Source organism: Bubalus bubalis, chromosome 1 (genome assembly GCF_019923935.1).
Source record: "Bubalus bubalis isolate 160015118507 breed Murrah chromosome 1, NDDB_SH_1, whole genome shotgun sequence".
In the NCBI taxonomy this organism is placed as follows: Eukaryota; Metazoa; Chordata; class Mammalia; order Artiodactyla; family Bovidae; genus Bubalus; species Bubalus bubalis.
Genome location: NC_059157.1, coordinates 109,670,272 through 109,695,748, shown reverse-complemented (window position 1 = coordinate 109,695,748; position 25,477 = coordinate 109,670,272). Strand labels below are relative to the sequence as shown.

The window sequence follows — 25,477 nt, the reverse complement described above, 5'->3', positions numbered from 1 at the left end:
TACCTCTGGGTATATATCCAAAGGAAATGAAAACAGGGCATCAAAGAGGTATCTCTGCCCCATGTTCACTGCAGCTTTATTCATAATAGTCAAGATAAGGAAACAACTCAAGTATCTGTCAATTGATGAATGGATAAAGAGGATGTAGTACATACATACAATAGAATACTATTCGGCTATGCGAAAGAAGGAAATCCTGATGTTTGCGACAGTATCAATGCACCTTAGGGCATTATGCTAACTAAAATAAACCAGAGAGAGGAAGATAAATATTATATGATACAACTTATATGTGGAATCTTAAAAAAAAAAAAGTCAAATCCATATTAATAGAAACAGAGAGTAGAAAAGTGGTTGCCAGGGGCTGGTTAGGGGGCAGTGGTGGTGAGGGAAATAAGGGGAGGTTGGTAAAAGGGTATAAATTTTTATGATGAATAAGGTCTGAAGATCTGATGGAAAACATGGTGACCATGGTTGATAACACTATACTGTGAAATTGAAATTTACTAGGAGAGTAGAACTTAAATGTTCTCACCAAAAAAAGGTAAACATGTGAGATGATGGATATGCTCATTAACAAGATGAAGGGAAACCTTTCACCATGTATATGTATATTAAATCACCACAATGTACACTTTAAATATCTTACAATTTTACATTCATTCATATCTCAGTAAAGCTGAAATTTAAAAAAATCTGGACTGGGATGGACTGGATTGGATTTTTAATACCCTTCACCACCCCCCTCTCCACACAAAACTAAAAAGATGACACTAAGCAGCAGAGAAAGCAGCTTATACAAAGGCAGTGGCTGGAGAAAAAGAAAATCATTCCATGTTTGCTTCCACTAAATTCAGACAATTCATCAAACCAGTTATAGAGGTAAAACAGGTCATGCCTCAGAATCCACTGGCTAAAATGCTCTTCTTCCCTTTTCTATATTACAAGGTTTAAGCCTCTCAGTTTTGCCACTTGGTGAGTGCTAACTGAATTCTAGTGCTCCACCCTAAAACTGCAGGTAGAGGACTTCCCTGGTGGTCCAGTGGCTAAGACTCTGCTCCCAATACAGGGGGCCTGGGTTTGATCCCTGGTCAGGGAACAGCTCCCATATGCCACAACTAAGAGTTTGCATGCCGCAACTGAAGATCCCACAGGCTGCAAGACCCGGTGCAGCCAAATAAATAAATACTGCAAGCTCTCCTGACAGAAAGACACAGAAAAAATGTTTCCTTTTTTTCCTACAGCTGCAGAAAAGTACAGGCTATTCTGTACTGTCACTTTTTATCAAGTGGGAAATTGAAAAACAGTCATAAAAGTCTCCATCTTAATCTTCTGTTCAAGAATCCTGTGTAAATATGTATTTATTGTTTTCTATTATTCTAATACTGTCTTCAAAATATTTCTACAGAGGAGTCTTCTTGTGCACCTGGATTTAAGACACCTGCATTTAAGAGGTTATTACCATGTTCTGTAAATGGTAAATCCCCACCCCTAAAAGTCTGCAATTTCTGATTGTCCTGCTGAAGAATCTACTGTACTAGTTTCATTATTTAAAACACATCTGTTTTCTGAAATATATAAATACCTGAGAGCTTTTGAACCAGAAAAAGAGCTTTGGAATTTTCTTCTCCCTTTACATACAAAAGAATGATAAATTTGATGCCTTTGCTGCAGTCCTGCTTCAGATACAGAGTTGAGATCTCTGTCTCACTGAAGTCAGCACACAGGCCTGGTTAAAGCCTCAAATCCTTCATCTCTCTCAGGCTAGCACAGGTCACTCCTAATAGTTATGAAGTAGAGGGCATTTGAAACACAAGAGACAGTGCATGCTCAAAGCATTCACATCAAAACCAACTGATGAACCTCCACAGTAAACACTGAGTGTCTCCGGTAGGCTAGACAGGAAGACCACAAAGAGGGTGAGACACGAGCCTTCACAAGCAGCCTCAGAGGGTCCTCAGAAGACCCACAGTCACCGCACAACACGCTCAGTATGGTGACAGAGCTGGAGACAGAAGGCTGTGGGTGTTTTGAAGAGAGAGGGCCAAGAGCCTGAACAGTCAGAGTGGGTTTTCATCAAGGAGATGCTACTTGAGCTGGAACTTGAAGGTAAAAGAGGAGAAGGAAGAGCTCCCGGAAATGAAGAAGCAGGGGGTAAGTATTCATTGTACATGATTACAAGTGCAGTATGATCGACTTGTTATGTATTTGTAAAGATCTCTCTGGAGGGCAATGCGGAAGGCAGTACTGGAATTAGAGGCACCAGACAGGAGGCTAATAAACAACATTCATTTAATATATGTTGATGAAGCATCTCTTGTGCACCTGGGCACCATGCTAGATTCTGTCTAGAGGAGAATAAAGACTGTCAAATACGTGACAACGAGCTGGCACCATGTCAAGTGCAATACCTAGGAAATTAGAGGGTGCAGCTGTTAATAGGAGCAGAATCTCTTCACTTAAATAGTTTGCAATACAGAAATCCAGCTGAAAAATATGTGGTGCCATAAGGTAAAAGAATGACAGATCTGAAGGATATTCAGGATGTAGAACCATCTAGCAGACACTGTGGGGACCCCCACATACACAACTCACTGTTCCCATGCACCCTACAGCCTGCCACTGCAAACATCTGAGTCTTAACCTAGAGACACTCATGTTTGGCTTTACAAGAGGCAGGCCAGGAAGCACCAGGGAGTTAGCACCCATAAGAGTGGTCCTCCACCAACATCAGATGGAAGACAGTGGGACAACTCTGAGTGCCGTATGCAAAGGACCCAGATGGACTGCATTTCAAGTGCCTACAGTGGGAACCTGCTCATCAACACACCTTGTCCTGGCTCCTCTCCCTTCCCTGTTTCATTTCCCCATTCTCCTAACAGTCCTTCCTGGAATCACCTCCCAAGAAAACTACTTGCACTCAGATCTTTGTCTTAGAATCCACTTTTGGTAACCCAACCTGAAACAAACAGAAAGAAAAAAAAAAAAAAAAAAACAACTTAGTGAAAGATCAGATGGTAAAAATGGAAACCCAAATATGAGGCTATATGATTTCTAATTTGGGAAATGCTGATCCCATTAACTGAGAAATAGACTCTTCAGGATAGGAAGAGGGGTACATTTGGGGCAGGGGCTGGTGAAGACAGGATAAGTTTGGAAACATTGAGCTTCAATGTTCCCTTGGGTAACAGGTGCCCAAGGGACTGTTACCTCAAAATTCCCTGAGTACAAGGTTAAGACTCTTGACTTTGAAAAAAGTGAAACAGTAGAAAAGGGACTACACAAGAGGAGAAACCACCAGAAATGAATGTCACTTCTCCCTAGGGTAATTACCTAAGAGAATACAAAGCCCTAGCTGTCTCTTCCAGCCGGTTTCTGTATTCTAGCTTCTCATAGTTGGAGGGACTCACTCCTTTAAAACCATACATCACTCCCCACCAACAGCCAGCAATTGCAGCGGTAGAATCACTGTCTCCACCGTGGAAAAATGCTCGGTGGGCAAGCTCCTTCCAGGAGTCTCCTGCAGCCAGGATGGCATCATAGGCAATCATGGGGGCATCGTGTCCACTGCTGCCGCCCCAACCAGAGTAGCTCACAGAAGTGTAGAACTGATCCCTTTCCTTCACATCAAAGGGCTTGGGGAAGGTAGGGGCTGATTTGCCATCCCAAATTCCTCTGAGTTTTAGGTACTTTTCCCACTGGTCTTGGAAGTAAGACCTGTAGGAAGAAAAAAAGACTACAGTCAATTGAAAAAATAAAGTCAAAAGCCATCAGGAAAGGTATCAGATAGACATGTGAACAGGGAGAGTTCCAACATGACTTCAACCTCTAGAACTAATATGATATGATATAAAAAATCAAAATGAATGTTAAGTGACCTTCATTCAATACATTTTTGCTAAGGAGTGATATAAATAAGGCATCGATATCTGTTGCTATTAATACATAAAGAAGATATACAGCAAGTTAAAGGTGAGAAATGTAGGTTTTGTTTTTCCTGAGTTGAGAATTAGGTCAAGTGTCAACTTTCAAGGGTGAACGTTATTTATTTAGTCTGTCATCATATATTTTATTATTTTATATTACTTTCTTAACAAAATTGTACACATTTAAGGTGTATGACATGATGATTTGGTATACATATGCATAATGAAATGATCACTATCATCAACCTAATTAACACATCATCTCCTTATACAGCTACTTTTTTTTTTTAAGAGGGAACTTCAGAACATCATGACCGTGGATGATTTCAGTAGAAAGCCTCTGGACATTTTTATTCTAAGAAAGGCAATGTGAAGTGAATTCAAAAAAGGGGAAGATGCGGTCTTACCACTTATTAATTAGCTAGTGGAAAAACCTATCTTTAGGTCATTTTAACCAAGGATTTCACAATATTATTTGTTTGTCAAGACAACAATGAAAAACCAAGTTCCAGGAAATAATCAGGAAAATTTATCTCAGTAAAGAATAGCCACAGGGACTTTTCCCTGGCAGTCCAGTGGTTAAGACACTGCTCTTCCACTGGAGAGGGCACGAGTTCAATCCCTGGGCGGGGAACGAAGATCCCACATGCTGTGTGGCATGGCCAGGAAAAAAAAAAAAAGAGAGAAAAGGAAGAGCCACAAAACTCTGGAGAACAGGATCCGTACACATGAGGGAAGCAGTGCAGCCGCCCTACTCACTGAGGTCTTCACTTGGCTCCTTGGTGGCCATCACAGCTGGGACTGTATTTAGAATCCTTAGCAGGAGGGTGGGGAGGGGGCTGGATGCAGTGGATGATGAAATTGGATGGGAGACCGATGATGGTTGCTAAAAGTCTGAGTTTTAGGCATACACATGCATGCAGGTGTGCACACAGACTCAACCATTTTCTAGCAGGAGTGTGCACCTGTAAACTCACCAGTGTTGAAGATTCTGCTCCACAAAGTAGCCTGATTGGAAAATGTACTTTTTAGCTTCCGGAAGTACCTCCATCAGTCCTCTTCCCCACTGCTGGGGAGGCTTGCCGTTCACAGCATAGGCTGTAAAAAGAGCAGACACAAGGGCTCCCAGGTAGCCTGTGGGATGGTGATGGGTCATCCGGCCGCTCTCGATGCTCACTTGGATCAGTGAGTCCAGCTGACTGCTGTGAGGGAACCGGAGACCAATGCACATGGCCCTCATGGCGGCCCCGCAGCCACCCTCATGACTGTTAAAGGGAATCCTCCAGCCATCGGCTTTGTCTGGCTCCAGCAGCATGGCGTTCTGCACTGAGGCACCCCCTGGGAAGAGTCGGGTAGAGAATGGGGTCAGGGTAACGAAAGCAAAGGCCTGGCAGGAGGAGAGAACCAAGCCCTGCCTCCAACTTTCCTGGGTGGAAAGGAAAGCCAAAACGTGTGATGATGAAGGCCCCCAACTCCAAACCCCAGGTCAGCACTGTGCCTTACTTACACAAGGGTACTTAGACGCTGTTGGGTTTGTGGGAGGGGCTTTTCATCAGGAAATGTTATGAGCTGAACTGTATTGATGATAAGCTGAATTGTATTCCCCAAAATTCATATGTTGAAGAGCTAATCCCTAGAACTTCGGAATGTGACTGTATTTGGAGATGGGCCTTTTACAGAGGTGATGACTTTAAAATGAGAATGTTAGGATGGGCCCTGATTCAGTCTAATCAGTGTCCTAATAAGAAGAGGAAACCTGGACATACAAAAAGACACTAGGAATGTGTGCTCTGAGAGGGCACAGCATGGTCTGCAAGCCAAAGAGAAAGGATTCCTTCAGAAGAAATGAAACCAACACCCTGATCTCAGGCTTCTAGCTTCCCAAACAGTGAGAAAATGATGCCTGTTGTTTAAGCCCAGCCAATCTGTGGTATTTTGTTATGGCAGGTCAAGCTAACTAATACAAGAGCCAGGGAAAAGGTGGTTCACATCAGCTGTTGGCCAAGTGACTATAAACACGTGAGCAAGAACCACTTGTGAGCAGACCTGGAACCAGAAAAAGAGTCTCTACAAAACCGTTTCCAGTCTTCTTTAAAAAGAAAAAATTTTTCTTCATAGATATTAAAGAAAACTTAGAAACTACGAATAAGTGAAAGGAAACTAGGAAACTATACTCTTATCACCCAGATCTTTCCCAACAGATATACATACATACTGTTAATGAGAATGGGTTCATAAGATACATAGTGTTTCATAATCTACTTTACTTCATATATGTCTTTCCATATCAGTAAACACTTATCTGTATCATTTTAAATGGCTGCAGATGTGTCACCATAATTAAATAAATGACAGAACATTTAGCTGGTTTCTATTTTTATCATAACTAAGAAAACTCATGTCCCAGGACTTCCCCTGTGGTCCAGAGGTTATGACTGCTTTGCATTGCAGGGGGCATGCATTTGATCCCTCGTCGGCGAACTAAGGTCCCACAGGCTCTGGGTGTGGCAAAAAAATTAATTAAAAAATAAAAAACTAGTATCTTTTATAGTTAAACCCCAATCAACATTTTAAATGACTTCCTTGGGTCTGTTTTAATTCTCCACCTGCCCAGGACCTCCACCAGCTGCTCTCACCTGGTGCCCGGCCATCCATGTCTCCCATGCAGTCCTGGTAATGCTTAGCAAGGAGGGAATACAAGTGAGTCAAGTCTGAGACTTTGCCGGCTTCCAGGAGTGCTTCTGCTGTGGCCAGGTGCATCACGGTGTCATCGCTGACTCTCCACCTCTCCACATCTATGGCATCCAAGCCACCAAGCTGGGCCAGCTGCCTGTGAATTTTCTCCCCATTCTGGAGGAACTCCCACTTTCCATTGAAGTATCCCAAGGCATCTCCAGCTGCACTCAGCACCATGGCTGCCACATACCTCTCCATCAGGGCCCCACTCATGGTGAAGCTGTCTCTGGGGGAACATAAAGACACACAGAGGATGGGGAGGAAAAAAAATTAGAAAAAATAATAGCCCTATCAGCATTTTACTGGGGCTTCCCTGGTGGCTTAGCGGTAAGGAATCCATCTACCAATGGAGGAGACAGGTTCAATCCCTGGGTCCGGAAGATCAACTGGAGGAGGAAATGGTAACCCACTCCGGTATTCTTGCCTGGGAAATCCCATGGACAGAGGAGCCAGGTGGGCTACACTCCAAAGTGTCACAAAGCGTAAGACACGACTGAGAGACGGAGCACACACATCACATTTTACTGATTACTCACTCCTTGCAGGCACAGTATTAAGGGCATATCATTTAATCCTCACAACAGCTCTATGGGAAGTGGAATAAGCCCATTTTGTTATGTTGTTGTTGTTGTTTAGTCACTAAGCTAAGTCGTGTCCAAGTCTTTTTCAGCCTTGACTAGCCCACCAGGCTCCTCTGTCTGTGGGATTTCCCAGGCAAGATCAGAACTTTGTCTTGTCTATCTTTGCCTCTCTGTGAGTGGCAAGCCCATTAAATTCTGCAAATCAACCATTTTCTCTTTTTGGTTGAATTTGGCCCTGGAATGCATCCCTCCTTTTCGTAAATGTTAACTTTCCACTGGTAACACGAGGCACTGTTCGCAAAGCACCTGCACCTTCAGTCTCATCAGAGGGCCTGGATGACAGTCTGCATGTCAGAGATGAGAAAACGGAGGGCCAGAGAGGGTAACTTCATGCAAGCAACAGATGGAGGCACTGGGATCCAAGTCTTCTGTTTCTGGGCCATTCACACAGACCTACTTACCTTGAGCAACCTCTTTGTGCCTTACCCTTCATACCTGTAAGGCAGTGGCACAAACAGTAATAACCTCATAGGTTGGTCATGAGTAGTAAATGAATTAATTTAAAAAATAACTTCAGTTATTCTTTTTAAACATATTTATTTGGCTGTGCCAGGTCTTGGCTGTGGCAAGTGGGATCTTCCGTCTTTGTTGCTACATGCAGGTTCTTTTAGTTGCAGCACAGAGGAACTTCAGTTGCAGCATATGGGACCTTTCTGTCACAGCATGCTGAATCTTTAGTTGCAGCATGCAAACTCAGTTGCAGCATGTGAGATCTAGTTCCCTAACCAGGGAAGTTCTAGTGAATTAATCTTTATAAAGTACCTAGAACAGTGTTTAGCACATAATAAGTAGTATTTTTTATTATTCATACACAACCAAGGGAAATGATTTTTCCATTAATTGAACTAGAACACTGTACTTTCTCCCCACAATCTTCCTTTGAACAGCAGTATTTAAATTTTGTGTTCCTTCTAAATGTTTGACTTGTAGAGTCTTGGGGTCTCAGCTAACACTCTCTCTCTCCATGAATCTCAGTTCAGTTCAGTTCAGTCACTCAGTCATACCTGACTCTTTGCAACCCCATGGCCTGCAGCATGCCAGGCTTCCCTGTCCATCACCAACTCCCAGAGCTTGCTCAAATTCATGTCCATTTGCCGGGAGCCAGCTTGAGGCACTCCGCCCATGACAAAGGTCATGAGGAAGGAGGCTCGGCATACGCAAAGGCGGGATCGAGCCTCATCCATTGAGTCGGTGATGCCATCCAACCATCTTATCCTCTGTCATCCCCTTCTCCTGCCTTCAAACTTTCCCAGCATCAGGGTCTTTTCCAATGAGTCAGTTCTTCCCATCAGGTGGCCAAACCACTGAGGCTTCAGCATCAGTCCTTCCAATGAATATTCAGGACTGACTTCCTTTAGGACTGACTGGTTGGATCTCCTTGCAGTCCAAGGGACTCTCAAGAGTCTTCTCCAACCTAACCCCCAGTAAAGTCCTGGTTTCCCATTGTGCCCTACAGCTTGTAGCATTCACCGGCAGAGCCTTCCACTATGTGTCCTCAGTCTATCCACTCCACTTCACCAGGCCAGGAAAACACTTTGAAATGCTGGTGGAGTAGCTCGTTCTCTTCTCAGCTCAAGCTCTTTCCCCATCCAAGATGTCTCACTCTCCTCCTCTTACCTAAAACCTATTTGCTCAGGGTTAAGTTCAAATCCTTGGGCTTCCCAAGGGAGTCCTGCTCCAGCTCCACTGCTGTAGCCCAGGGAACGCAGGTGCAGGTTGGCAAGCTCCTGAGAAAAATGATGAGGACAGACTGAGCAGCCCATTCCCGAGTTACTGATCATGTTGAATTTCCTGGCCCAGAAACGGTATCTGTAAAAAATTGACTTACATATTTTAATGTTTATAAATGATGCTTAGGAACTGGAGTTCTGGGCTAACAGTCCGGGCTCTGCTCAGAATCAGGTGTGTGATGATGGACAAGCTACCTCCTTCCAGGACCTCAATTTTCCCACGGTAAATCGTATTGCAGGGATGGGTGCGGAGGTAGTGGGGAGCTATAGATGCAACCTGGGCTCCCTTCCTGCGCTGAGAGCTTCAGAGACCAAGCTTAGTTCTAGACTTCTGAGGACGGATCTTTAAGCCCCTGTACCCTCTTCTAAGGAGCTCCCCTTGGAGCTTAGTTGGTAAAGAGTCCATTTACAATGCAGAAGACCCAGGTTCGATTCCTGGGTTGGGAAGATCCCCTGGAGAAGGAAATGGCAACCCACTCCAGTATTCTTGCCTGGAGAATCTCATGGACTGTAGTCTGCCAGGCTCCTCTGTCCATGAAATCGCACGAGTCGGACACGACTTAGCGACTAAACCACCACCACCACCACCACCCTCTTCTGAAGTCCTCAGCTTCCTGTCTGTAATTCCTCCTGGCTCCACCCGAATGTGTTTCTGTGGCTTTCAAGTGAGGCTGGGGGGTGGTGGGCGACGACCACCTCACCCTGTAAGAAATTTTCTTTTGAGTTTTTACACCGTGCTGTGGCCTCCCGCTTTCCAGAACGCTGTTATTCTTTACACGCTTAAATTTTCCAGTTGACAGTCTCGTCCCCGAACTTTACATTCAAAACGGAGATCTGGGCAGCTGATTCACCGCAGTCTTCTGCGGTTTTTTGTTTTGTTTTGTTTTGAGCGGGGGAGGGTACAGGTTCAGCCCCGACAGGGGTGGAGGGTGGCCCCTAAGTCACCGCGGGAGAGGGGCGCGAGGGACGGGACGCGATGCGGGCGGGGAGGGTGGGGGAAGGAAGGGCGGGCGGGACCGGTCGCCGCCGGGAGAGGAGCGCGGGTGTGGGGGCCTAGCGCGGGGAGGGGTACCTGGTGGCCGGGAGGGGTGTCACGCTCGTGAGCCCAGGGCGGGGCCGGGCGCCGGGAAGTCAGGGTGCGAGGAGGCCCAGCGCGGACCCCGGCGCGAGCCGAGAGCTGAGCACCAAGCTGGGTGGAGCGCCGCGTCCGCGGATCGCGCTCAGGTTCCACCGGCCCGGACCGGTGCCCGGCGCTTGCAGTTGCTCGAGCGTCCGCTGCCCGCTGAGTCAACCGTCCCCTCGGCTCGGGGGGAGGGGGGAGGGGGTGGGGACGCCGCGGAGCAAGGACGAAGGGAAGTGGCGCCGCTCCGCCACCAACACCCCACCCCACCCTCACCCCTGTCGAGGACTCAGGAGTGACCCCAGCGTGAAGCCTCGGCCTTTCCTCCAGTCCAGCTCCCCTGGGCAGTGAATAGTGTGTGGCCCCGATCTCGGAAAACGGTGCTGATTGCGTGAGTGGCCTTTGTAACGGTTCTGGGCCCCTCATCCATAAAATGGGGCAATAATAATACCGACCTCTTTAGGGTGGTTGGTAGGATTAATTTTAACTCTTGTCATTTATTTGGTCGCAGAATAGAATATTTTCATGCTGATAATAAATAAAAGCAAAGGAAAACTAAGAGTATTTTTGCCTGAATAAATTCTTGAAAAGAATTAGAAACACTATCTGCAGGTATTCTATGCAGATATTCTAAACACTATATGCAGGTATTCTGCAGACTTCTCTGTATCTCTGTATCTCTGTATGCTTGCTACAGGCATTAAACACCTGCTGTTTATCACGTGGATGCTAGGCCCTAACACAACCCCGCTCTCATAAGAGTGGACCCATGCAAGGAGTCCCATCTTAGGCTGTTGATTTACATTTTTTGTTTTTAAATAAAAAGTTCTTTTTATGATTTAAAAAAATAATGCATACTTCCAGTCGAAAAACTGAGAAACCTTTTAGAACTATCTCTTAAAAATATATCTCTCATGTGTTCACAAAGAAAAATGTTTCTGGATTTCTTTGCAGAATTGTTTCTCAGCAGAAAATTGGAAATAACCTCTATTTAGAGAGAATGTGTTTCCTTCTCCTAAATTAGGGCATAATTATGAAACTTTCCCAAAAAGATAGACATTTAAATCAGTAGATTTGGGGTAAATAATTAGGTTCACAGGGGAAGAAACTGGAGACATTTTGTTAATCAAAAAATCAGCTTTTAGAGTGAGGGATATACATGGTCTTATTTATGTAAAAAAAAAAAAGAGCTCTGTGTGTGTGTGCATGCCTGTGTGTGAAATGACTGAAAGGATACATGTTACATTGTTATTAATGATTATATAATTATCTCTCAGGTGGCTAAGGGGAGAGTTTGCAGGGAGTAGGGAGAGAGAGAAGGAGAAACTTTTAATCTTTCATATTAAGAATTTTTACATAGTACGTGTAGAAAGAAATTTTAGAAAGCATAGAAAAAAAAGCCCACATTCTACCACTCAAACTGTAAAGACTGATACAGTCTTTATGCACATTTTTTTTAAATGGGGTCATTTTGTATATACAATATTATATCCTATTTTTAATCACTAAGCTTTACATTGTAAGCATTTCTGTCATTTGTAATAGTGTCATTACTACAACTGGATCCAAATGTTCAAATAAGGTAATGCCTCTAAAATAAACCCCCTTTCATGTTGATTAATAGGAGGCCCTGATGGTCAGTTCCTCTGCAGCCACACCATGGCCAGGTCTAGTTCAACAGAAAGAAAACAGAAGTATAAATAGTTGAAAAACAGGAGATTAAACAAATCTTCATCACTTTAGGGGCCTGAATGTATTATACCATGCCACCATGCCTCGTGAAATCTTGAGAGCTAAAAAAAATTTTAATGAGAGAGAGAGAGAAAGATAGAGCTAACAGGAAATGGTTAATAGGGCCCCTGACCTGTGCAGCAAATGCAAAATAACAAAAAGTTTCAGAGAAAAATGTACCACAGAATAGGACACAATTTAACACAATTTTTTTAAAATGATTTAAAGTGATAAAAAATGAAGTAGAGGCTTTTTAGAAGAAAACAGAAGAAAGCTAGGCCAGGAGAAATAGGAAGCCAAAAACGGCTGGTCACATATCCTGCAGCATCAACTCACTTCAGAAGATTCAGTGAGCATCTGTGATGGTTAATTTTAGGTATTCACCTGGCTAGGAAAAAGTACCCAGATATTTGGTCAAACATTTTTCTAGATGTTTCTGTGAAGGTATTTTTAAGATGAGATTAACATGGAAATCAGCAGCTAATTTTCTTCCATGGTAAGTGGGCCTTACCCATTCAGTTGAAGGCCTTAATAGAAAAAAGACTGATCTCACACAAGGAAGAAGGAATTCTGCCAGCAGACTATCTTCACATGGAGCTGCTACATCACCTCAACCTGGGTCTTCAGCCTGCTAGCCTATCGTGCAGATTTTGGACTTGGTAACCTCCACAATCACATGAGCCAGTTCCTTAAAATAAATCTCTCTCTCCATGTATGTATTGGTTTTGTTTCTCTGGAGAACCCTATTACAGCATATAAAGTATGCTAGATACTTTGCTAGGCACTTACTGCAGTTACTGAGGTAGAGCAAGAATCACAGGGATAGAGGAGATTTTTGAGGCACAAGCACTGTGACCAAGGAGAATGTTCAAGGTACCAGCTCAGCAAATAGGAGGGAGACATTATCAGCTTAGAGGGTTCACAGAAGGGGGCATCTAGAGAAAATTATATCTGGGCTTATTTTTTAAAAGAATAAGAAGATAAACTAAAATTTCCAGAAGCCCAGAAATAACCCAAACAGCTAGTTCAGAGGAGAAGCAAAGATTTAAAAAAAGTAAAAGTAAAAACAAAGATGCAGACTTAGGTTGATATTTCCTCCCCAGTGATGCACGGTTGCTCAGCCCGACCTCATTGTTGAGGCGTGAGTTAGTTTCCAGTCTGGCCTGTCGCTGGGTTAGAAGACTGGTCACGGTCTTAAGCTTTCTCCTTTTCTGTCTTACTGAATCATTTCCAAACACTTCATCGTAAGACTGAGTACTAGATTTGCACAATGGAAATCAAGTGTCCTCCTGGAGGATTTTAAAGAAGGCTGGAGAAGAATTTGAAGATGTTTATCAAAGAAAACAGGCTCTCTGGCCACTGGTCCCAAAGTACTTTTTAAAAATAGAATCCATATGTACATAAGAGCAAAGTTTACATCATAGCATGTCAGAGTCAGAAGGGATATTTGCATACCTGTAACTTTATAGTGAGGAAAGTGAGGCCCAACTAAGTAAAGAGAGTTCCTTTGAGTCACACGCAGAGAGAAGTAGCCTTCTCTGAACTCTTCTCTAAAGGAGGCCATGGTCTTGGAGCTCTCAGTCCAGGGCTTCTTCCATTCCCTGTACTGCCACTTACACAAACTTTGAAATGATATGATAGACTAAACACTGAGTTCATTAACGCTCTGAACCTGCTGAGCCTGATTTTTTAAAATATTTCATACTCCTTCCACAAGAGTACTCCATTTGATGACAGTGTAAAAGTCATATTTACTGTTATACAGAGTGAAGTAAGCCACAAGGAAAAACACCAATACAGTATACTAACGCATATATATGGAATTTAGAAAGCTAGTAAAGATAACCCTGTATGCGAGACAGCAAAAGAGACACAGATGTATAGAACAGTCTTCTGGACTCTGTGGGAGAGGGCGAGGGTGGGATGGTTTGGGAGAATAGCATTGAAACATGTAAATTATCACATGTGAAATGGATCGCCAGTCCAGGTTTGATGCATGATACAGGGTGCTCAGGGCTGGTGCACTGGGATGACCCAGAGGGATGGGATGGGGAGGGAGGTGGGAGCAGGGTTCAGGATGGGGAACACATGTATACCCATGGCGGATTCATGTCAATGTATGACAAAACCAATACAATATTGTATAGTAATTAGCCTCCAAAAAAAAAGTGAAAGAAAAATACAAAAAAAATATTCTGATGCTTAAAAAGGAGAAAAAATAAATAAATAAAAGTCATATTTAAAAAAGATCCAAGATATGTGCTGTAATTCTAATAAGCAGGCAGTAATCAAATATGGCAGAAAGTGGGGATGGGGACACTGAATGGAGAGATAAGTGGATAAAAATTGGTGTTTTAAAAGCAGGCAGTGGCTTCTCTCCTAAGCAGAACAGAAAGAGACCTGGGGGAAGTCCACATTCCTGCCCACTCCTCTTTTCCCCGTGTCTCTGGAGTGCTCTCGTTTGCTTCTGTAAGTTGTTTTTTCCCAACCTTTGATCTGGAGATCCACGTAGATTTTGAAACCTTCTTTGGTACATTTTCTACCAGATGGCCCCCGCCACTCTGCCTCTCCCAGTTCTGTGGGGATTTCCCACAGTCGGTCAGCTGAGTCCCCACAATCCCCTTCCTGAGTTTGCAATGGACTTTTGGTGCTCCTGACCACAGGCTCATCCTAAGCACTTCACTGCCCACAAGTCTGGCTCTCAGTGGGTGAAAATATAGCTTCCAGGAAATGGAAAGTAACTACTGAAGCCAAACACCTGGGTAGCCTTGCTTAAGTTCCCTCCCCACTCTCCCATCCTCTGCTCCACCATCCCTCCATCAGCATCAGACTAGGCTAACCTACCTGAGTCTGCTCATTTTGCTTCGAGAAGAATCCTCGGGACTATAGGTAAAGGAAAACCTCATCAAGGGACATCTTTCAGCCCTCTCCTCCTATCCTCTGATGAGGTGTCAGTTCCCTCACCCTTTGTCTCTGGCATTCATTCCTAAAACTGCTCTTTGGAGAGAGCTCAAGTTTGGGGGTGGGAAGTCTAAAAAGTGAGAGTGAAACCAAGACTTCACAAAGGAAGCTGGTTTAGGCAGGTTTCCTAGTGGTAACAGCCGCTGGAGAGTCCCTCAGCCTCCCCCTGTGGATGCCAGTGAAGTCAGCTCCAGAATCAGGAGGGAGTCAATGTGAGGATGTGCTTTGGCTCTTCATGCATCAAATAAATTCTGCTCTTCTCCGGCATGGGGCCACAAGTGGCCAGATTTCCTCTATTCAAATAGTAGGTAAATGTGTCTGTGCAAGGTGTACTTTAAATGTTGTCCTTTCTAGGGAGAGTTGACGAGAGATAAATCTCCTCTTTCCAGTCAAGCCATGCAATTTCTCTTTAATTTAATTAATGCACAGAATTAGACGACTCCCCTCCCTGCAACCGCTCCCCACAACCCCTCCCCCTTCTTTTGAAATAGGAGACCATGACCTTTGGTTACAGATTGTTTTTCCCCTAGATTACTGTGTCACTAAGAAACAGAGGGCAGCTATCTATTTCACTTTTCAAGAAAATATGCCAGAAAGAAGAAAGAGGAGGAAAGGGAAGAAGCTGAGGAGGAAGGAGAAGAAGGGGAGGGTAAAGGAAGGTGGTTACTTCCTCCTGTTGTTTAGCTGGTAAGTCCTGTCCAACTCTTTGTGCCTCTTAGGGTGGTTAAATAGTTTAGTGTGTTTAAGAAGTAAATGCCCTATTGTTCAGTCTCTTTAATGGGCTCAGCCTGGCACTCAGTGATGACCTAGAAGGGTGGGATAGGGGAAGGAGAGGAAGGCTCAGGAGAGAAGGGACATATATATATATATACATATATATGTGTGTGTGTATATATATATATATATATATATAAATTCTGACTGAATCTAGTTGTCGTATGACAGAAACCAACACAAAATTGTAAAGCTATTTTCTACCAATTAAATAAAAAAATCTTTTTTTTTTTTAGTTTTATTTTATTTTTAAACTTTACAATATTGTATTGGTTTTGCCAAATATCGAAATGAATCCGCCACAGGTATACATGTGTTCCCCATCCTGAACCCTCCTCCCTCCTCCCTCCCCATCCCATCCCTCTGGGTCATCCCAGTGCACCAGCCCCCAAAAATCTTTAATGGGCTGACTTGACTCTTCAGCGTTCATTTATTCGAGCTTGATATCATGACAGCTACATGTCCCATTATGAGAGCATCAAAATCGTCTCCGTCCTCTCCTTCAACAGCCTTTGGATGGCGCCTTTCTATGTTTCTGGGGGAGCAAGGAAAGGGAAGCACAAACTGAGAACAGGGCAGCTGTGCCGACTCTGCCGGCAGCTCTAATGGACAGTGTGGGCAGGAGGACTGCAGCCAGTGTCTGTGGCGACTCTTCATCCCCAGAGTCCTATCATCACAGAGTGGCCAGGATTCAAGAGCAGGCCCCTACCCTCAGGCAGAGAACTCGCGTGGACACAGGGTCTGTCTCTTCTCTTAAAGGATCAAGTAATAAGCATGGCAGCCCACTCCAGTATTCTTGCCTGGAAAATCCCACGGACAGAGGAGCGTGGTGCATTACAGTCCATAGGGTGGCAAAGAGTCTGACACAGACTGAAGTGACTGAAAAGGCAGTACAATACTACACTCCCAGTGCCTTTGAAAGCTGCCCTTTCCAGTTTCATCTCACACACACACACACACACACACACACACAAACCAAGTCTTCCTTAAATACAACCAAATCACCAGCTTTAAATTAAGATTATTTTCTCTAATTTGGTCATCCACAGAAGTGAAGTTCATTTACATTCATTAAAAGCTCAAAGCAAATAAACAGGAACACCTCAAGGCAGTGAAAGATAATTATCAAGAACCCCCAATCCCCTTGGCCAATCTTAAAAATATCTCAGCTCTCCTCTGTTGGCTCTTTTCTCTGAATTGCCCAGTTTAACATTCTTCTTATTATTGTTTGTTACTTTTTTTCTGGATCCATTTCTACATTTAGTTTGAAACAGAATGTAGTATTTCAATAAAGGTCTGGGCTCATGTGCAAAGATAATGAAGATAATTCCTGGCCGTGGCATGTCATTTTTCCACTCATACCTCCCTAATATTTTGTTGGCATTTTCACCATCTTGCAGCCTTAGAATGCCCTGGGTCTTTTTCTGTGATTGTTTGTTTCTTTTTCTTAGGGTCTGTCCATCTTGTTCTTATCTCTCTCCCATTCTGTTCACCTTTGCATCCACAGCACGTGATACAGTTCTAGGCATACAGTAGGCACTCAGTAAATTTGGGGGGACTGGCTTGATGTGGCAAAGGAGTGGTACAGACATTAGGAGCTCAGAGGAGGGAAAGAGCAGATAGGGATTAGAAGAGCCAAAGAGAGATTCTTGAGGAAGTGATTTTTGGAATACCCCTTTAGGGAAGGAAGATGTTTGGATGGGCAGAGAGGATGGGAAAGGTGGTGCAGGGGGTTATGGTGAAGTTAAGATTTTCAGGCAGAGAGTAGAGCCCCAAATGCAGAAGGGAGAGGGGCAGTGGGCAACAGGGAAAGAGCCCTCAGTTTAGATCAGAGTTAGCGTTGAATGTCCACTTCTCTTTTCATTTAAAGAACTCTGGTGATTTCCATCTCCGTGAATCAGAAAGAATGTGACAGCGTACAAAGAAGAGATTACCACTCTCACACCGATGGCCTTTACCACCAGCTTTAGCAGAGTGTGGCACCACTCGGGAGCACCATAGTCTTAAAGCCCAGGTCTGGCCACCCCATTCTGAGTGCAGGCTATACAGATGGATTTAAATGAAGCTGAGAATGGGAGTCAGAGAGGCTCCACAGAGAGGCTGAAATTCATTGCAACCACAGTCCAGGGCAGAAATCAGGGTGCTGGTTGCCAGGTAGTTGCCCAGGGGAACTGACCTGAAACAGAGGTCAGAGAGCTTCTTATGACTCTTCATTGCTGAGATTGCAACCAGTCCTGTTAGAAAAACCAAAGATACAACTTCCTGAAAATTTTTGTTAATGCAAAAATGGGTTTGTTTCTTTGGCAACAGAAGAGTCCACTGTGGGTAAGGTTTTCTCAGCACCTAAGCTGTCCTAAATAACAACAACAAAAGCTGTCCTAGCACCTTGGACCCTGAGTACTCAATATGCAAAGACTTTGCAGTAGCCCTAGTTGGCCCAGCCCAACTCTGCCTGTGTTAACGTTTTTGCTCAGCCTGGCTTTTATCTGCATGAGAGGTGAAACAGTTCTAAGGTTGAGAGAGGCTAGACTGAATCTCCATTTTAGAGAGATCACTTTGTTCAGGGGCAAAGCCAAGTGCATTTATCACATTCATATATCAGTCACATCTCCTATCATTTTCTTTTCCTCTAAATGGAGTCACCTTTCTATTTTACTCAGTTATTTTAGATGGGAAGCCATTGTGTGTCTACCACATGAAGTCCCTCCTGCCTTAAGCCTAGTTTCTCCAGAAAGCAAAGCTAGTTACAAAGCCCTAGATGACTGAGGATGTGAGTCTGGTGGTATAAGACAGGGCGATTTGACACAGGGAAGAAAGAAAGGCCAATACAAGTGTGCCTCACCATGCTGGCCTCTGCTTCAGGCAACTGGTACTCCATCTCACTGGGACCTTCTGGAAAGCCTCGTAAAATGTCTCTCTCAATTCCCCATCTGGGTGATGAAAATGGAAAGCAGTTATCCATCATCTTCCAGCCCCTTTGGATCAAGAGTAGCCCCACTGGTTCTAAGTCCCTCATATTTCCAAGTTGCACATGCTTGAGTGTAGACTTTCCCAGAGAATCTGATGTGAAGGCAACAGAGAGGCCTCAAGTGCCAGAAGCAAACAGAGAAAGGTATGGGCCAGATAAAGTGCTATCAGGTTCCACGGGTGCAAAAGGGATCCACTGGACCAGTGTGGGTTGGCTGCCTTCCCATGAAATGCTCTAGAACTCTTCACAGGAGTAGCAGGCTGGTTGGAAATTGGCAGGGGAGGACTAAAATCTTCCTCACCTCACCCTCTGGTTCCATCACTGTGTTCACCTGAGGGTTACTGTACCAGGCTAGGGTGGCTGGGGTTACTCTCCCACTTGGCTAGTAGGATACACTGTCCAGCCACTCTGTAGAGATGGTGGGGGTAGGGGGCAGTGTAGGTAAGAGTGGTCTTGTAAGCTGGGCACTCCCCCAAAGTTTCCACTACCCATGAGATGGATGGCCCACTCCTGCTATGGCATGACTGTAACTAGGGAGGGGTAATTCTGGGTGCTAAAACAAAACTTGAAAAAGCACAGAAGCAGCCAGCCTTATGGCTCAAATACTGTCTACCTCCAAAGTTGATGGGTCGGCCCCTCCCACTATGGGGCACCTTTCTAACCTCTCCCCCAGGTGGCCCAGTGCAGTTTCCTCTCCCCCTTGACCCTGGGGCAGGTGAGGGAGAGTGGCTGTGCAGTCTGCGATACCATCTCAAGGGAACTGACAAAACAGGACAGCAGAGGGATCTTCCTCAAATTGCACAGAAAGAACACTATGCTCTTCCCCTGGTTGGACTTAAACATTTCTGAACATCAGAGTTCTCTATCAAGTAAAAGGAAGTTGGGAGGGGAAATGCCACCTCTGTGAAATATCACCCAAAGAAAAACCGAGTGACTTGCCATTAGTTTGAAGACGGCAAGAAAGGAACATCTCAGAAGTGGAGCCTCATACTTCGGTTTTTAATACAAGAGGAATTGTTCTTTGGCAAGTAAGTACATTTATTATTAGCTTAATATGGGGATAGCTTGGTGGATCTAGTTACCAACAACCTGACTGCTTTTTAAACAAACATACCTCCAAGATGCATCCTTTCCCCCCAGAGGGCCTTCTGGGGGTCTCTTATTCCTACATATTAGAGAATCATTATCAGAGTTATGACTCTAGAAAGTGGAAAGGAAAGTGGAAACTGTTAGTTGCTCAGTCGTGTCTGACTCTTTGTGACCCCATGGACTATAACCTGCCAGGCTCCTCTGTCCAAGGGATTCGCCAGGCAAGAATACTGGAGTGGGTTGCCATTTCCTTCTCCACGGGATCTTTCTGACTCAGAGGTTGAACCTGGGTCTGCTGCACTGTAGGCAGATTCTTTACTGCCAGCACAGACTGGGCATCAGTTATGACCCTAGATGGTAGAAAATATTAATTTTTCAGGCTGAATCTGAGTTTTCCAAAACCAGTAAAATTCTGAATAAGTGAATCCAGGCTAATTCTGATTAAAATACAGTGTGGCTGATAAGACAATCTGGTGTGGCTGACAGACTAGCCCTGGGGTGGTTCTCCAAGACGGGTCCCAAACATCTGGGTAGCACCCAGACTGGGTGTCTGCTGGAATCTGAGAGGATCACATCAAAGCACAGCTTTCATTTTTATTCCTAATGTTTAATATATTTGCTAAAAAAAAAAAATCAGCTTTCTCACATTGTAGTACATAATATAACCAAGTAATGATTTCCGTATGTCTTTTCTCTTCCCCTTTTACTGATGCTCTTCCACTGATTGAAATCCTCTACTGCTTTAAGGCACAGTCTTTATGTAGAAGCATTTAAAAACAGAAACATTTGTTTTTCTGTGTTAATATAGTAAGAAAGAAGTAGTTTCATGACTTAAGTACTGCCTTGGACAAAATACGCCCTCCCTGGTTCTTTGTGTCTCTCTATATGTTCTGAAGAGGGTCTGAGCTTTCATGCGTTGGCTGGCTGGTGTCCAGGGGCTTTAGTTCTCGTTGTTTTTAACAACCTTCAACATCTCCCAGCAGTAGGAGAGCAGGGGTTGGTTCTCGGAACATGTGCAAGGCAGGGTCACTTCCTCAAATGTCTGTCAAGTCTTGCTTTCCCTTCAAGATTGTGCTGTGATTTAGAGGTTGCTCAGATTACGGTCCCTGACTCATTTTAGGCAGTAAACGAAGAGGTTTTACAACCCAGGGTGGGCCAATCTTCCTTCCTGGATGACCTTTTTTTTTTTTTTTTTTCCTTTTCAGGTTGTGAAGATAAATCCTGTCTTTTAATTTTAGGAGTCTGGATACCCAGGTACTCCAACCAGCATCTCTTCAGTGTGTTTTGCAAACATCACAGGCGAACCCTCTGTGCGGGGGGAAAACTGAATTGTCTCCAGCCCTGCCTGGTGTAAACTGTGAGGTGCCAGCTCTCACGTGGCTTGAAACCGTTTGCTTTTGTTTTCCATCCTCACCAGCAGAAGCCATGGGTCACACAATGAAGTGGGGAACACTACCACCCAAGCACCCATACCTCTGGCTCTCTCAGCTCTTGGTGCTCGCTGGTCTTTTTCACTTCTGTTCAGGTAAGCAACTTCCAGGAACTTGACTGAGTCCACCACCTCGGGGTTTGGAAGAGAAAGGGCATGGTGTTCTCTGTGCTGTCTCCTTCTGCCGCCCTGCAAGAGGGAAGGGACATTCAGGGTATTTCAGTCCATTTTAGGGATGAGAAAACAGGTCCAGAAAGGTTAAACGACCTGTCCTCGATCACACAACAAGCCAGTGGCCAAGCTAGCTCAGGAACACAGACCTTAAAGGAAAGGCGGGGCCGTGTTATTTTAACAAAACCAAAAGCCAATTCAGAAGGACAGCTTAGAATTGTGATCTCCTCCACTAGATGCTCATTTACGTGTTGTGACTCACCGAGGGCACACTGGCCTTGGGCTCTGCTTCCCAAGCTACATTTCCATGAGACAGCACAGCATCTTCTGCTTCTAAAACTGAACAGTGATGATCTTTCCAGGTTGAAGGGGGAAAAGAAAGTAGTGGTGACATACAATCTTTTTCATATTAAAATTTTCTCTTAATATTTACTTTTATGCTTTAGGTGCCAATGCCCTTTGTCAATGCTGGCATCTGACATTTGGTAGTATCAGATTTAGTGCAAATCATATTTTGAGTTACTTTTAACTTACTACAGAGGTATTTCAAGTGCGTCCTACAAAGAGTATTTTGACTTCTGGAGACTTTTTCCAGCTCAGGTGCTGAATCTGGGGGGCTGTTGGGAAGGGTGGTGCTGATTCTGCTGACAGGGTGGCTCTGACTTTTTTTAGAAGGCAGAACAAATAAAAGATCTGCTTTTCTGCTGAGCAGCATACCACCTGGTTTCCTCAAAATAAAGAGGAGGTTTTGCCTCCTGCACGGTTTCATAGTCTTCAAAGAACCAAATATCAAAGGATCTTGTCTTAAGCTCTGCTTGCTTAAGCTGCAGCCATCACCCAGAATGACTTCGCGGGTTGGGTGGGGGCGGTGGCGGGGACACAGGGGTGTGGGCACAGTCGCAAAAAGATGACTGTAATGCAGGTATTTATACATTTTCTGTCCTGAAATTGCTATTTTACACTGTTGCTAAAGCAAGAGAACCATGATTCAAGTTTTGCAATTTATACATCAGATTTTGCATATATTTGACAGTAATATTTCCAACGGTTACAATTTTTTTCCTGGGTAGCTGAAGGCAGCATTTCCAATCTAGAGTCTTCTGGGGAGTCTAAATGAGCTTTAAAAGATTTAAAAGTAAATTTACAGGCTTCCTAGAAATGTGGTGTGTGTGCAAGCGTGTGTGTGTGTGTGTGTGTGTGTGTCTGTGAGAGAAGGAGAGAGAGAGGTGGGGGAGGGGTGAGGAGAAAGAAAAACAATAAAAAAGAGAGAAAGCATAAAAAGAAAATTAAAACCAAGACTTTAACAATTATACCACAAAAATTAGAGGCAAATAGAAGGAAATGAACTTCGAGCTAAAGAAAGGTATTCTGGAAAGCACCTTGTTGTACAGTTATATCCAGATTTTATTGTTGCTATACTGAGTCAACAAAGGAATCTGAGCTTCTTTTGTCTGAACACCTACTGTGTAAAAGATGGACCTTGAAAAACTGAGCCTCAGATTCCTGCTCTCAAAGAGAGATGTGAGTATGTTAGCTGGAGAAGGCAAAAGTAATTAATCCACAAACAAGTGAAAAGCAGAGAAGTGCCTGGCTCTGCCTGTAAGCGCCCCTGACCTGGGAAAGGTGGGCAGGCTTTACGGTGGAGGATGGGGGTTGCAGCAGCAGAATTTGGGCAGAGACTAGCCCAGACAAATGCAGAAAGATGAGGCTGAGTCAGCGGGCGGGGGACTCATTTTCTGGTTTAATCATTTGTGTATTCAACAAACACTGAGCTTTTCTTATGTACAAGACACTTTTCTTGGTCCTGGGGACAAGCTGTTAGCAAAATTGACTTGGCTTTTGCCTTCATGGAATTTACAGTCATTAGCATGAAGACGAAGATGAATCAATCACTTGAATGTATGACCAAGAAACACGATGTTTCCCTGCCAGAGGGGAGGGTGGTGAGAAGGAGCTGGGTGAAGGTGGAAGGAGCAGCATGCGAGGGACATGGAGGAGCAAAGAAGTGAAGGTGGGCAGTGTTGGGGCAGCAGGGAGACAGAGACCAGACTCTACGGGCTCGGGCTCAAAGGCCAGGGATCTGGAAGATATTTGGAGGACTGGAAGGCCATGGAAGGATTTTAAGCAGGGGAGTGACACAGTCTCTGCCAGGGCTGCTCACACTTTTATTATACATACCAGTCTCCTGGAGGACTGTTTAAAAAGCAGCTTCTAGAACAGGGGACTTTTTTTTAACTTTTATTTTATATTGGAGTATAGTTGATTAACAATATTGTGTTAGTTTCAGGTGTACAGCAGAGTGATTCAGTTATATATATACACACGTGTCTATTCTTTTTCAAATCCTTTTGCCATTTAGGTTATTACAGAATATTGAGCAGAGTTCCCTGTAGCACAGGGGATGTTTAGAGCAGTGAAAAGACTGGGTATGATACTGTAATGGTAGATGCATGTCATTATCCAGTTGTCAAAACCCATAGAATGTACCGCATCAAGAATGATGTATAATGTAAACTGTGGACTTTGGGTGGTAGCGATGTGTCAGTGTAGCTTCACTGATTGTCACAAAGGTACCACTCTGGTGTGGGATGTTAATAGTGGGGGAGGCTGCACCCATGCGAGCTGGGGTACATGGGTACTGTGAACCTAAAACTGCTGTGAAAGATAAAGGCCATATATGTAGTTTTAAAAATGCAGTTTCTGCTTAGGTGGGCTTTGGGGAGGGGCCAGCAAATCTGTATTTCTAACAATCAGCCAGGTGATATTGATGCTACTGGTCCACAGTCCTTTAGGTTTAGTAGTAAAAGATACATTATACAAAAAAAGAAAAAGCCAGTGTTGCTAAAGCATGAAGAATGGCTTTTAGAGCAGCCAGTGCAATCAGGGAGGACTTTGTTCAGGGCTGGGGATTTGCCCCCCACCTCCTCCCCTGTGCAGGAAAGCTACACTTGCATCTGTCCCCCCACGCTGTTACCCAGGACAGGGGGACCTCTTTCCTGCACAGGGCAGCACCAGCAGGCCTCCTGTTTCACTTCTGGTTTGGTCTGCAGAGGGAGAAGCACTGGACTCGTCTCCAGAAACTGGTGGTTGTCTAATATGGGCACCTTTTCCTCAGAGCTAGGGTCCTCTCAGGGAGACACAGCCCTAAGGAGAGGAGAGAGACCTTAGGTAGGAGTAGGCCAGGAATTCAGGAAAGGTGTTGGCCTGGAAGTCTATAGCACGAGGAACACTGAGCTAGAGGAAAAGAGGGCCCCAGAGTGCCACCGTAAACAGGGCCTCTCCCCCGTCGCCATGTTCTGTCTGCATGCCGCTGGCCAAGGTGTCCCCAAACCACGCTTCTTGCTATGACTATCGTGGTACCAGCTGTTCAAGTCCCCGAGCATTTTGGAGAGAGACACACAAGTAAGGATCATATTTGCAAAGAGCATATAGTCTGGGCCTGTAGAGGAAGGTTGGGAGCAGTGCATAAGTCAGGTCACCAGTGTAAATTTGTCAGTTGCTGGACAGCAGATACCTGTAGCCCCCTCGTGTGCCCAGCACCTAGCCCAGGGCCCACACCAGCCCAGTGGATGCTGGATCACTTAATTAAAAGCACTTAGAAGGGTCCCAAAAGGTCACTTCCATTGTGTTAAAGGTCACACAGACCATTAAATCTCCAGATGGTGAGATTATAGGTGATTATTATGTTTTTCTTTATTTTTCATTCTTTCCAAATGTAATGTGTGTTTCTTTTAGAGTCAGGGAAAGCCTTTATTTAAAAAGCACACCACATTCCTCAGCGAGATACACAACAGCACACGGTGATCTAAGCTGCTGTGGGCACCTGGTTTTTTCTCCGTTAGAAGTGTTGGAGCAGCCCTGCTGACCGCTGCTGGGGTTCACCTATGGGGAAGGGGTGCTGTGGCCAGCCCACTGTCCACACTGCCTTCCCCTTCTTTGGAGGGACTAGGGGAGACTCATGGCTTCCTAGACTGGGTTCTTATTTCTTTAAAGCTAAACATTAAATTTTGTTGTCGTATCTCCCAACTGTCCCGCATGCGGTTATTGTTGTTTTTCTTGCAAAGACATAAAATTTACCATTTTAAAGTGTGTGATTCAGTGGTTTTTAGTATAATCACAAAGTGAATCCATCACCACTATAATTTTGGAACATTTCTATCACTCTAAAATGAAACTCCAAACCCATTAGCTATCCCTCTCC

At 44.4% G+C, this 25,477-nt stretch overlaps 2 protein-coding genes across 9 annotated transcripts in view; one reads left to right on the top strand and one right to left on the bottom strand.

The window, feature by feature from the left end:
• Nucleotides 1-641: 641 nt before the first annotated feature.
• Nucleotides 642-10,604, bottom strand: ADPRH (ADP-ribosylarginine hydrolase). Its single transcript, XM_006057608.4, has 4 exons — nucleotides 10,106-10,604; nucleotides 6,563-6,888; nucleotides 4,904-5,264; nucleotides 642-3,717 (listed from the first exon to the last, which is right to left on the bottom strand). Exons 2-4 carry the CDS (start codon nucleotides 6,873-6,875, stop codon nucleotides 3,330-3,332), a joined length of 1,062 nt encoding a protein of 353 aa, XP_006057670.1. The 5' UTR covers nucleotides 6,876-6,888; nucleotides 10,106-10,604; the 3' UTR covers nucleotides 642-3,329.
• A 4,789-nt stretch (nucleotides 10,605-15,393) lies between these two features.
• CD80 (CD80 molecule) overlaps nucleotides 15,394-25,477 on the top strand; it is a 31,305-nt gene continuing 21,221 nt past the window's right edge. For 4 of the 8 annotated variants that reach the window (XM_044942194.1, XM_044942182.1, XM_006057611.3 and 1 more), the window contains exons 1-3: nucleotides 15,394-15,532; nucleotides 17,490-19,615; nucleotides 20,882-21,201. In XM_044942194.1, the coding sequence (XP_044798129.1) occupies nucleotides 21,102-21,201 (100 nt within the window). In that variant the 5' untranslated portion in view covers nucleotides 15,394-15,532; nucleotides 17,490-19,615; nucleotides 20,882-21,101. Of the gene's footprint in view, nucleotides 15,533-17,011; nucleotides 19,616-20,881; nucleotides 21,202-25,477 lie in introns of those variants that run through there. The other 4 variants (XM_025284505.2, XM_025284514.2, XM_006057610.3 and 1 more) reach the window with 4 other exon arrangements.

Excerpts from the sequence above, each read along its gene's own strand:
- ADPRH (XM_006057608.4), bottom strand. The coding sequence starts at position 6,875 with ATGAGTGGGGCCCTGATGGAGAGGTATGTGGCAGCCATGGTGCTGAGT. Across the intron at positions 5,265-6,562 it reads CATGGATGGCCGGGCACCAG|GGGGTGCCTCAGTGCAGAAC; the intron begins GTGAGAGCAGCT and ends GACTCTTCCCAG. Across the intron at positions 3,718-4,903 it reads GAGCAGAATCTTCAACACTG|GTCTTACTTCCAAGACCAGT; the intron begins GTGAGTTTACAG and ends TTCTTCCTACAG.